Raw genomic sequence first — 13057 nt, forward strand, 5'->3', positions numbered from 1 at the left:
AAAACCCCGTGTAACGAATAAATAACAAGTTTCTAAGACCCCGTTCCATGAAGTAAACATATTACATGAAGCTGTTTGTTTTTAAGCAAATATTTCTGTTTTAAAATGCCCATCAGTGAGTAATCTTGAACTAGAAGTTACTCCTATGAAGGATTTTAGGATTTTCACATTTGTATAGATGGATTTATTTTACATTTAAAAATGACATATGAAAGAATCCCAGGGTGAATGAAAAATCAGTATGAATCCAAACCATATTGGTTTGTTCTATTCCTTTGTTTTTTTTAATTGAAGTGTAGTTGATACACAATATGATAATTAGTTTTAGGTGTACTATATAGTGATTTGACATCATATACATTATGAAATGATCATCATGAGAAGTCTTAGTTACCATCTGTCACCCAAGTTATTACAGTAATATTGACTATATTCTGTATGATGTGTTTTATATCCTTGTGATGTACTTACTTTATAACTGGAAGTTCGTGTTTCACCTATTTCATCTGTATCTCCACTCCCTTCCCATCTGGCAACCACAATTTTATTCTCTATTTGTGAATCTATTTCTGTTTTGGTCACTTGTTTTGTGTTTTAGATTCTATATATAAGTAAAATCATATGATATTTGTTTTTCTCTGATTTATTTCACTTAGCATAATATTCCCTGGGTCCATCCACGTTGTTGCAGATGGCAAGATTTCATTATTTTTTATGGCTAAATAATATTCCACACACAGTGTACAATATTCCACACATAGCCACACCCCCATTTTCTTTATTCATTCATTTATCAGTGGACACTTAGGTTCCTTCCATGTCTTGGTTTATTGTGAGTAATACTGCAGTGAACATAGGGGTGAATATATCTTTTTGAATTCATGTTTTTGTTTTCTTCAGGTAAATACCAGGAAATGGAATTGCTACATTGTATGGTAGTTCTGTTTCCCCCAGTAGTACATGAGAGTTCCCTTTCCTTCACATCCTCACCAATGCTTCTTGTCTTTATTTATTTAAATTGTTTTTAATTTACATCCAAGTTAGTTAGCATATAGTGAACAATGATTTCAGAAGTAGATTCCTTAGTGTCCCTTACCCGTTAGCCCATTCCCCACTCCCACATCCCCTCCAGTAACCCTCTGTTTGTTCTCCATATTTAAGAGTCTCTTATGTTGTGTCCCCCCCGCCCCCGTTTTTATATTATTTTTGCTTCCTTTCCCTTATGTTCATCTGTTTTTTCATCTTAAATTCCTCATATGAGTAAAGTCATATGATATTTGTCTTTCTCTGACTAATTTCGCTTAGCCTAATACCCTCCAGTTCCATCCACATAGTTGCAAATGGCAAGATTTCATTCTTTTTGATTGCTGAGTAATGCTCCATTGTATATATATATACCACATCTTCTTTATCCTTTCATCTGTCGATGGACATTTGGGCTCTTTCCATACTTTGGCTATTGTCGATATAGCACTGCTATAAACATTGGGGTGCATGTGCCCCTTCGAAACAGCACACCTGTATCCCTTGGGTAAATACCTAGTACTGCAATTGCTGGGTCATAGGGTAGTTCTATTTTTAGTTTTTTGAGGAACCTCCAAACTGTTTTCCAGAGTGACTGCACCAGTTTGCATTCCCACCAGCAGTGCAAAAGAGATCCCCTTTCTCTGCATCCTTGCCAACATCTGTCATTGCCTGAGGTGTTAATGTTAGCCATTCTGACAGGTGTGAGGTGGTATCTCATCGTGGTGTTGATTTGTATTTCCCTTATGATGAGTGATGTGGAGCATTTTTTCATGTGTCTGTTAGCCATCTGGATGTCTTCTTTGGAGAAGTGTCTATTCATGTCTTTTGCTCATTTCTTCACTGGATTATTTGTTTTTTGGGTGGCAAGTTTGATAAGTTCTTTATAGATTTTGGATACTAGCCCTTTATCTGATATGTGGTTTGCAAATATCTTCTCCCATTCCGTCAGTTGCCTTTTAGTTTTGCTGATTGTTTCCTTCACTGTGCAGAAGCTTTTAATTTTGATGAGGTCCCAGTAGTTCATTTTTGCTTTTGTTTCCCTTGCCTCCAGAGACGTATTGAGTAAGAAGTTGTTATGGCTGAGGTCAAAGAGGTTTTTGCCTGCTTTCTCCTTGAGGATTTTGATGGCTTCCTGTCTTACATTGAGGTCTTCATCCATTTTGAGTTTATTTTTGTGTATGGTGTAAGAAAGTGGTCCAGGTTCATTCTTCTGCATGTCGCTGTCCAGTTTTCCCAGCACCACTTGCTGAAGAGACTGTCTTTATTCCACTGGATAGTCTTTCCTACTTTGTCAAAGATGAGTTGGCCCTATGTTTGTGGGTCCATTTCTGGGTTCTCTATTCTGTTCCATTGATCTGAGTGTCTGTTCTTGTGCCAGTACCATAATGTCTTGATTACAGTTTTGTAATACAGCTTGAAGTCTGGGATTGTGATGCCTCCAGCTTTGGTTTTCTTTTTCAAGATTGCTTTGGCTATTTGGGGTCTTGTCTGGTTCCATACAGATTTTAGGATTGTTTGTTCTAGCTCTGTGAAGAATGCTGGTATTATTTTGATAGGGTTTGCCACTTCTTCTCTTTTTGATTCTAACTATTCTGATAGGCATGAGGTGATACCTCATTGTGGTTTTGATTTGTATTTACCTGAAGATTAGCGATGTTGAGCATTTTTTCATATGTCTGTTGGCCATCTGTATGTCTTTTCTGGAATGTCTATTCAGGTCTTCTGCCCATTTTCTTATCAGATTATTTGGGTTTTTTTGATGTTGAGTTGTAGGAGTCCTTATATGTAATCTGGGTATTAATTTTTTTTTTTATATTAATCTCTTATATATCATTTGCAAATATCTTCTCCCATTCAATAGGTTGCTGTTTTGTTTTGTTGATGGTTTCCTATGTTGTGTAAAAGATTTTTAGTTTGATACAGTCTCATCAGAAAACAAACAAAAAAAATGCTTATTTTTGCTTTTGTTGCCCTTGCCTGAGGAGACAGATCCAAAAAACCCAAAAAACTGCTAAGACTGATATTCAAGAATTTATTGATGATGTTTTCCTGTAGGAGTTCCATGGTTTCAGGCCTTACATTTAGGTCTTTAATCCATTGTGAGATTATTTTTGTATATCGTGTATGAAAGCAGTTCTGGTTTCATTGTTTTGCATGTAGCTGTCCATTTTTCTGCACACCATTTGTTGAAGAGACAGTCTTTTCCCCATTTGTTATATTCTTGGACTTTTTGGTCATAGAATGACCATTTAAGTGTAGGTTTATTTCTGGACTCTTTGTTCTGTTGACCTGTTTTTATGCCAGTTCCATACTGTTTTGATTACTATAGCTTTGCAGTATAGTTTGAAGTCTGGGAGCATACCTCCAGCTTTGTTCTTTCTCAAGATTTGCTTTGGCTTTTTGGGTCTTTTGTGATTCCATACAAATTTTAGGGTTATTTGTTCTAATTCTGTGAAAAATGCCATTGGTATTTTCATAGGGATTGCATTATATCTATAAATTTCTTTGGATAGTGTGGACATTTGACTGCATTGGTTCTTCCAGTCCATGAGCACAGTTTGTCTTCAATTTATGTCATCTTCAGTTTCTTTCATCAATGTCTTACAGTTTTCAGAGTACAGAGTACAGGTTTTATACCTCTATGGTTAAATTTATTCCGAGGTAATCCTAGGTATTTTTTTCTTTTTGATGCAGTTGTAAATGGGATTGTTTTCTTAATTTTTCTCTCTGCTAGTTTGTTTTTACTGTGTAGAGATGGAACAGCTTTTTGTATATTACTTTTGTATCCTCCAGCTTTACTGAATTAATTTATTCTAATTGTTTTATGGTATGGTCTTTAGTGTTTTCTAACAAATAGAAATTTCTAACAAATTTCTAACTATTTGCACATCTGCAAATAGTGACAATTTCATGTCTTCCTTGCCAATTGGGATGCCTTTTATTTACTTTTCTTCTCTGATTGCTGTGACTAAGATTCCCAGTACTGTGTTGAATAAAAGTGGCAAGCCTGGGCATCTTTGTCTTGTTTTCCTGATCTTAGAGGAAACGCTTTCATTTTTTTCACTGTGGAGTGTGATATTAACTGGGGGTTTGTCATCTCTGGTCTTTATTGTGTTTTGGTATGTTCTCTCTGTACCCGCTTTGTTGAGAATTTTTATCATAAATGGATATTGAATTTTTGTCAAATGTTTTTTTCTGCATCTGTTGAGAAGATTGTATGATTTTTATCCTTCATTTTGTTAATGTGTATGACAGTTGATTTGTGGATATTGAATTATCTCTGCATCTCTGGAATAAATGCCATTTGATCATGGTGTGTGATTCTTTTAATATATTATTGAATTTGGTTTGCTATATTTTGTTGAGGATTTTTGCATCTATATTCATCAGGTGTATTAACCTGTCATTTTCTTTTTTTGTAATGTCTTTGGTTTTGGTATCAGCATCGCATAGAATTAATTTGCAAGTGTTCCTACACTGTTGTTTTTGGAATAGTTTCAGAAGGATAGGTATTAACTCTTCTTTAAGTGTGTGGTAGAATTTACCTGTGAAGCTGTCTGGTCCTGGACGTTTTGCTGGGATTTTTTTTTTTTTTTTTTTTTTTTTTTTTTTTTGATTATTGATGGTATTTCATTACTGGTAAACAGTGTTCAGATTTTCTTTTTCTTGATGATTCAGTTTTGGAAGATTTTATGTTTCTAGGAATTTATCCATTTCTTCTTGGTTGTCCAATTTATTGATGTATAATTTTTCATAATGATCTTTTGTAATTCTTTGTATTTCTGTGGTGTCAGTTGTAACTTCTCTTTTATTTCTGATTTTATTGGGCCCCCTCTTTTTTTCTTGAGGAGTCCTTCTAGGTAAAGGTTTATCATTGTCCTTGTTTTAAATCTTTTTCTTTTTTTTTAATTGAAGTATAATTGACACACATTATTACATTAGTTTCAAGTGTACAACATAATGATTTGACAAGTTTACATTGTTACACCCATCACAGGTATAGCTACCATGTGTCATCATATAATGCTGTTACAATACTGTTGACTATATTCCCTATGTTGTACCTTTTATCCCTATGACTTACCATTCCATTATACCTTAAAGCAGGTATCTCCCCTTCTCTTCACCCATTTTGCCCATCTTCCCACCTGCCACCCCTTGGCATCTGTCAGTTCATTCTCTGTATTTATGGTTCTGTTTCTGTTTTTTATTTGTTCACTGGTTTTTAGATTCTACATATAAATGAAATTATATGGTAGTTTTTCTCTGTCTGATTTATTTCACTTAACATAGTCCCATGTAGGTCTATATAAATATTGTTTATCTTTTCAGAGTACTGGCTCTTGGTTTCATTGATCTTTTCTATTGTTTCTTTTTCAGCCTCTATTTCATTTAGTTCCTCTTTGATCTTTATTATTTACTTTCTTCTGCTAACTTTGGGCTTTGTTCTTATTTTTTTAGTTTCTTTATATGTAAGGTTAGATTGTTTATTGGAGATTTTTCTTGTTTCTTAGAATAGGCCTATATAACATTATAAACTTCCTTCTTAGAATTATTTTTGCTCTGTCCCCATAGATTTTGGAAGTTGTATTTCCATTTCCATTTGACTCAAGATATTTTTTTATTTCCTCTTTGATTTCTTTGACCTCTTGGTTATTTGTTTGCATGTTATTTGGTCTCCTCATATTTTCCTCATATTTGTGTTTTTTTCTAGGTTTTTTTTTTCCTTGTAATTGATTTCTAATTCTATCCCATTGTAGTTGAAAAGATGCTTGATATGATTTCAGTCTTGTTAAATGTATTGAGACTCATTTTGTGGCCAAACAGGTGATCCATCCTGAAGAGGGTTCCATATGCACTTAAGAATGTATATTTTGCTGTTCTGGATGGAATGTTCTTTATGTATCTCTTAAGTCTGTCTGGTCTAATCTGTTGTTTAAGGCCATGGTTTCCTTATTGATTTTCTCTTTGGATGATCTCTCTATTGATGTAAGTGGAGTGTTAAAGTTCCCTACTATTCTTGTGTTACTATTGATTTTTACCTTTGTGTCTGAAAATATCTGCTTTATGTATGTGGGTGCTTCTATGTTGGGTACACAGATATTTACAATATTATATCCCCTTGTTAGATTGATCCATCTATTATTTAATGTCCTTCTTTGTTTCTTGTATAGTCTTTGTTTTAAAGTCTGTTTTGTCTGATGTAACTATTGCTAACCCAGCTTTCTTTTCATTTCTGTGTGCATACAATCTTTTTCCATCTCTTCACTTCCAGTCCATATGTGTCTTTGGTCTGAATTGAGTCTGTTACAAGCAGCATATGGATGGGTCTTGCTTTTTTATCCATTCAGCCACCTGAGTCTTTGATTGTAATATTTCTTCCATTTACACTTAAAGTAATTATCAATAGGTATGTACTTACTGGTGATTTTTTTTGTTTGTTTGTTTCTGGTTGTCTTTATAATTCTTGTAGTTTTTTTGTTTGTTTTGATCTCTTCCCTTGTGATTTGACAACTTTTTTCGTGTTATGTTTAGATTCCTTTATTTCCTGTATATCTATTACAGGCTTTTGGTTTGTTTAACATGAAGTTCATATATAATATCTTATGTATGTAAATTTATTTAAGTTGATGATTGCTTAAGTTCAAACCTATTCTGGGCCACCTGGATGGCTCAGTCAGCTGTGCGTCTGACTTTTTTTTTTTTTTTTTAAATGTTCATTAATTTTGAGAGAGAATGCGAGCAGGTGTGGGGCAGAGAGGGAGATAATCCCAAGCAGGCTCCGTGCTTTCAGTGCAGAGCCCAATGTGGGGTTTGATCTCATGATTCCTGAGATCACAACCTGAACCGAAATCAAGAGTTGGACTTGATTTCAGTTCAGGTAATGATTCCAGGGTCAGTCCCATGCTCAGCATGCAGCCTCCTGGAGATTCTGTTTCTCATCTCTCTCTCTCTCTCTCTCTCTCTCTCTCTCTCTCTCTCTCTCTGCCTCCCTCACCCCCACTTGTGCATGTTCTCTCTCTCTAAAATTAAAAAAAAAAACAAAAAACAGTACATTCTAAAAGTACTACATTTTTCCCCACCCTGCAGTATTTTGTTTTTGACATACTTTATTTACATGTTTAGTTTTGTATCCCTTAACTAAATATTGTAGATATCATTGATTTTACTACTTTTGGTTTTTAACCTTCACACTAACTTTATAAGTAATTGATTCACTACCTTTACAATAGATTTGCTTTTAATAGTGAGATTTTTTTTCTTTTAAAATTTTCTTATTTCTAGTTGTGGCTTTTTCTCTTCCACTTAAAGAAGTCCCTTTAACATTTCTTACAAGGGCAGTATAGTGTTGATGAGCTCCCTTAACTTTTGTCTTTAAATCTTCATTCCTTCTTCAATTCTGAATGGTAATCTTGCCAAGTAAATTTCTCGGGTTGTAGGTTTTTCCTTTTGCCACTTTGAATATATGGTGCCATTCCCTTCTGCCTGCAAAGTTTCTGTTGAAAAATCAACTGATAATCTTATGTATGTTCTCTTGTACGTAACTAGTTGGTTTTTTTCTTGTGACTTCTAAGATTATCTCCTGATCTTTAATTTTTGACATCTTAGTTATTATGTGTCTTTAGCGTGGATCTCTTTGGATTCATATTATTTTTGGTTCTCTGTGCTTCCTGGACCTGGATATCTGTTTTCTTTCCCAGGTTAGGCAAGTTTTCTGCCCTAATTTCCCTCAAATAAGCTTTCTACTCCTTTCTCTCCCTTTTCTTGTTATGGGACCCCTATAATGTAAATGTTAGTGTGCCTGATGTTGTCTCAGAAGTCTCTTAAACTATCATTTAAAAAAAAAAAAAGTTTATTTTGGTGGGGGGGGGGGGGAGCAGAGAGAGAGAGAATCACCAGCAGACTCTGTACTGTCAGCACAGAGCTCACTATGGGTGCTCGAACTCATAAACCATGAGATCATGACCTGAGCTGAAATCAAGGGTTGGACATTTAACCAACTGAGCCACTCAGATGCCCCTTTCCTCATTTTTAAAAATTGTTTTGTCTTCTTGCTCTTCAGCATGGGTGAATCTCACTACCCTGTCTTTCAGATCACTGATCATTCTTCTGCGTCATCTAATGTGCTTTTGATTTCCTCTAGTGTATTTCTCATTTTATCTTCTGCTCTGATTAGTCCTTTTTTATATTTTGTATCTGTTGTTGAAATCCTCACTATGTTCATCCATTCTTCTTGAGTTCGGTGGACATTTTTATGACCATTACTTTGAATTCTTTCATTATTTTCTGAGGTTTTATCTTGTTCTTTCATTGGAAACATATTTCTCTGTCTTCTCATTTTGCCTGGCTGTTTGTTTTGATGTATTAGGTATATTAGCTATGTCTCAGGGTTTTGATGGAGTGGCCTAATGTAGAAGGCATCCTGCGGGGCCTTGAAGCACAGCGTCCCCTGGTCCCCAGAACCAGGTACTTCAAGGGCGTCCCTTATGTGGACTGCATGTGCCCTCTTGTTGTGGTTGGGCTGTGACTGCTGGGTTCGCACTGGTATGTGGGTTTGGCCTCAGATGCACCTGGGTGAAAGGCCCTGCTGTAATGGTTGCAGGCATTTTGGTGGTCGGGACTGTAGCTGGTTTGGGAGGCACCATTCTGAAGATGCCTACTGTGTGGCAGGGCAGTAGCTGCTTTGTGGGGGTGCCCATCTCAGTCAAGGCCACTTGGCTGAGTGTTGTGGTGTGAGAGTTATTTTAGAGGGAGCCTTGAACCTGGCCTAGGCTGGCCACTGAGTCTGGTGGAATGGGATCTGATTGAGGCTACCTGCTAGCTGTAGTGGGGTGGGAGCCACTTTGAGGGGGATGCCTATTGGGGCCAGTATGTTGGGTGAGGTGGGTCCACAGGGAAATGCTGAGGCAGGGCAAGCGGTGTTAGCAAAGTATCAGAAAAGTGACAGAAATAGCTCCTGCCGGTGCTTCTGTTCCAGGAAAAAGTTCCCACAGATCCCTGCTCCTCCTGCACATGCCCTAAAGTTAGCAAATCTTCATGTGTGGCCCAGGCACTTATCAAACTGCTGCCTCTGTGCTAGGTCGCATAGCCAGTGAGTTTGTGCCTGTGCCCTTTAAGAGAGGAATCTCCATTTCCTTTAGCCTTCTAGCTCTCCTGGAGTTAAGCCCCACTCATTTTCAAAGCCAGATGTTATGGGGCCTCATCTTCCTGGTGCAGGAAGAGTGGGCATGCTTGATATATGATTTGAACCCTTTGCTCCTTAGGGAGGATAGCCTCTGTGTTGGTGATATCCCTCCTGCTTGGGGTCACTGAGCAGGGGATGTGGGTCCTGACTCGACCCCTTTTCTGCCTTTCCTACCTGCCTGGTGTGGCTTTTTCTCTTTAGTTGTAGAAGAGCTATTCTGCTGTTCTTCAGTCATTCTCAGAGAGAGTTGTATATGATGTTGTAATTTAGTGTGTCTGTGGCAGGAGATGGTTTGGGATCTTCCTGTTCTGCTATCTTGATCCTCCTATTCTGTTGCCATTCTTTATACTGTTGATTTTGAGTTAATACTTTTTGCCTGAATTTGGAAAGTTGATTAAATGTCAAATAATAGATGTGGAGCAAAGGAAACACTTGAGGATAAAATGTTACATGTGTATGAAATAGCTTGAAAGTTAAACAGAATGAAGAAAACCACATTTTTGATGCATTTTAAGTGCATTCTTTAATTTTGCAAATTTTGATAGTTATTCTTTCCTCAGTCTGTCCACCTGTTATCTTCTCTTCCAAAGTAGTGTCACATTTATTTACTTATTTAAACATTTCTCACATAAAGAAAAAAAATGGAGAATTTTTTTCCCCCACTAATTTTAGGGCAGGCCTAGATTTTTCTACTATGTAGTATAATTCAGAAGTGGAAATTTACTTACATGGTTAGTCTTAGGTTATAAATTATACCAGTTCTCCTTGTTGTTAAGTACTGGCTTATAGTAGAGGTTAAGGATGAGAACTTGAAAAAAATAGGAGTAAGTAAGCTTGGATGACTTCCTTATCCCTGAAATTAAGTACTATAGTGGCCTCACTCACTGCCTGTTTCTCACATTATAGCCATACATGATCTCACAAAGAGCCCTGTTCAGTTGCTTTGCTTACTGTAAAGGCATGTGACTTTACCTCAAGACCTCTTTGGTTTTGGTTTCAATTTAATTACTGAGTTCATCTGCTACATCCATAGATTTTCAGAGTTAGAGGAATCATTGAGGCCAGCTTACCTAATTGCTTATTTTTATGGTCAAGGAAGCCAATTCCCAGAGATTGTGACTTATCTGAATGTGGAGGATGACTTCGTTGGTATGAGGCCATTCAGTTAGCTTCTAGGAAATTATTCTTTCCTACTAAATGCATCATTAGTATTCCCTGGAGTGAAATAACTTTACATCTTCTTACCAGCAACATTATGTCTCTTTTTATCAAATAACAGGTTAACATTGGATTTATATCCTTAATAATTGGCAGTTTGGGTAGTACTTATTTGAGGATAATCCACTCTTTCCTTAAAAGCTGATGTAATCCAGAAAAACTCTTCTTTTTTCTAATTTGCTATAGGAATTAATTAAGATATTTTTTTTAAATATGAAATTTATTGTCTAATTGGTTTCCATACAACACCCAGTGCTCATCCCAAAAGGTGTCCTCCTCAATACCCATCATCCACCCTCCCCTCCCTCCCACCCCCCATCAACCCTCAGTTTGTTTTCAGTTTTTAAGAGTCTCTTATGGTTTGGCTCTCTCCCTCTCTTTTTTTTTTTTTCTTTCTTCCCCTCCCCCACAGACTTCTGTTAAGTTTCTTAGGATCCACATAAGAGTGAAAACATATGGTATCTGTCTTTCTCTGTATGACTTATTTCACTCAGCATAACACTCTCCAGTTCTATCCACTTTGCTACAAAAGGCCATATTTCATTCTTTCTCATTGCAACGTAGTATTCCATTATGTATATAAACTACAATTTCTTTATCCATTTGTCAGTTGATGGACATTTAGGCTCTTTCCATAATTTGGCTATTGTTGAGAGTGCTGCTATAAACACTGGGGTACAAGTGCCCCTATGCATCAGTACTCCTGTATCCCTTGGGTAAATTCCTAGCAGTACTACTGCTGGGTCATAGGGTAGATCTATTTTTAATTTTTTGAGGAACCTCCACACTGTTTTCCAGAGCGGCTGCACCAGTTTGCATTCCCACCAACAGTGCAAGAGGGTTCCCGTTTCTCCACATTCTGTCCAGCATCTATAGTCTCCTGATTTGTTCATTTTAGCCACTTTGGCGTGAGATGATATCTGAGTGTGGTTTTGATTTGTATTTTCCTGATGAGGAGCGATATTGAGCATCTTTTCATGTGCCTGTTGGCCATCTGGATGTCTTCTTTAGAGAAGTGTCTCTTCATGTTTTCTGCCCATTTAATTAAGAGATTTTTTTTTTTTTTTTTTTTTTTTTTCTTTTTTCTTCTTTTTTTTCAACGTTTTTTTTTATTTATTTTTGGGACAGAGAGAGACAGAGCATGAACGGGGGAGGGGCAGAGAGAGAGGGAGACACAGAATCGGAAACAGGCTCCAGGCTCCGAGCCATCAGCCCAGAGCCTGACGCGGGGCTCGAACTCACGGACCGCGAGATCGTGACCTGGCTGAAGTCGGACGCTTAACCGACTGCGCCATCCAGGCGCCCCTAATTAAGAGATTTTAAGGAGTTGATTTTTTAATGAAAACCTCTTATTGGATATTTTTTTTCCTAACATAATTTTATAATTTCATAAAAATAAATTAGGATGGACTTACCTGTTTTTGGTTTCCTTTACAGGTACTGCAATCAGGTTCTTTGTAAAGAGATTGATGAATGTGTGACTCTTCTTCTTCAAGAGCTTGTCAGTTTTCAGGAACGCATCTACCAAAAAGATCCTGTAAGAGCAAAAGCAAGGAGACGGCTGGTTATGGGTCTAAGGGAGGTTACTAAGCATATGAAGTTAAATAAGATCAAGTGTGTTATAATTTCTCCAAACTGTGAAAAAATCCAGTCAAAAGGTATGAACATTTTACTTTTGAAGTGTTTTGATATTTATTTAGTATAACTGTAGGATATACACTGAATTGTAAAATGGAAGCCATATGTCTTTCTTTGCAGAGATTAGATATGAAACATAATGATGAACATGAAAGAAAGTGAAATCTTTCATTACCTCAAATTAAGTAATAAAATTGAGATCAGACTATAAAGAAATCTTAATCTGTGAACACTAGTTAAGGATTTTATTCCCCAAGTGTCCCCTCTGTTGTAATCAGAGTGAGGACTTATTTATAAGAGTACCTTTCTTTATTTCTGCAAATGTATTCTGCTTTTAAAATTCTTGGATTACCTTCCTTTGATAAAAGTTAAAGTTCTCTGCTCTTGCTTATGGTGATTTGCCTCAGAAATGAGCAGTTACATGTAAAGGCTCTTATGGGAACCCACACACAATACTTTTTTACTGTTTCATGCACCCTGATTTGTCTGTTTTCATGGAGGAGCCACTTTGGGTAATTGGAGAAGACAGATGCAGAAGTAACAGTAGTAGGAATAGTCTCCACGGGGGAAAAATGCCAATAAAAATAGTAGTATATGTCCGTCTCATTGCTACTTGAGCTGAGAGAATAAAGACATCAGTCACTATTAACAATTTTAATTTCTGTTTTAATAAATGTTTATTGTATCGAAGTTTGACTCCCTCTATACTAATCCCTATGGAGAGACAAAAATTGGCATTGAAGAATTGGAAAATTTATTGGAAAGAAAGAAAATATGTATATATATTCATATATAAATTCCAATAGGAAAATGTGTGGAACAGCAGAAGTGCCACAAGTATTCATAGAATCCTTTGCTGCTGTGTTTTATGCTTTAGCCGCTGGGTGCTAAAATACCTCCATTTAAGAAATAAGTAAATTAGAGGCACCTGGGTGGCTCAGTCAGTTAAGCCTCCAACTCTTGATCTCAGCTCAGGTCTTGATCTCAGGG

At 36.6% G+C, this 13057-nt stretch overlaps 1 protein-coding gene across 2 annotated transcripts in view; it reads left to right on the plus strand.

The window, feature by feature from the left end:
* The window catches only part of SECISBP2L (SECIS binding protein 2 like), a 65418-nt gene that overhangs the window by 38543 nt on the left and 13818 nt on the right, over positions 1–13057 (plus strand). For both annotated transcript variants that reach the window (XM_019442168.2, XM_019442167.2), the window contains one exon: positions 11867–12087. In XM_019442168.2, coding sequence (XP_019297713.1) covers positions 11867–12087 — 221 coding nt within the window. The remainder of the gene's footprint in view (positions 1–11866; positions 12088–13057) is intronic.

This window comes from Panthera pardus, unplaced genomic scaffold (assembly GCF_024362965.1).
Source record: "Panthera pardus isolate Hobbes unplaced genomic scaffold, ASM2436296v1 HiC_scaffold_24, whole genome shotgun sequence".
NCBI classification, from domain to species: Eukaryota; Metazoa; Chordata; class Mammalia; order Carnivora; family Felidae; genus Panthera; species Panthera pardus.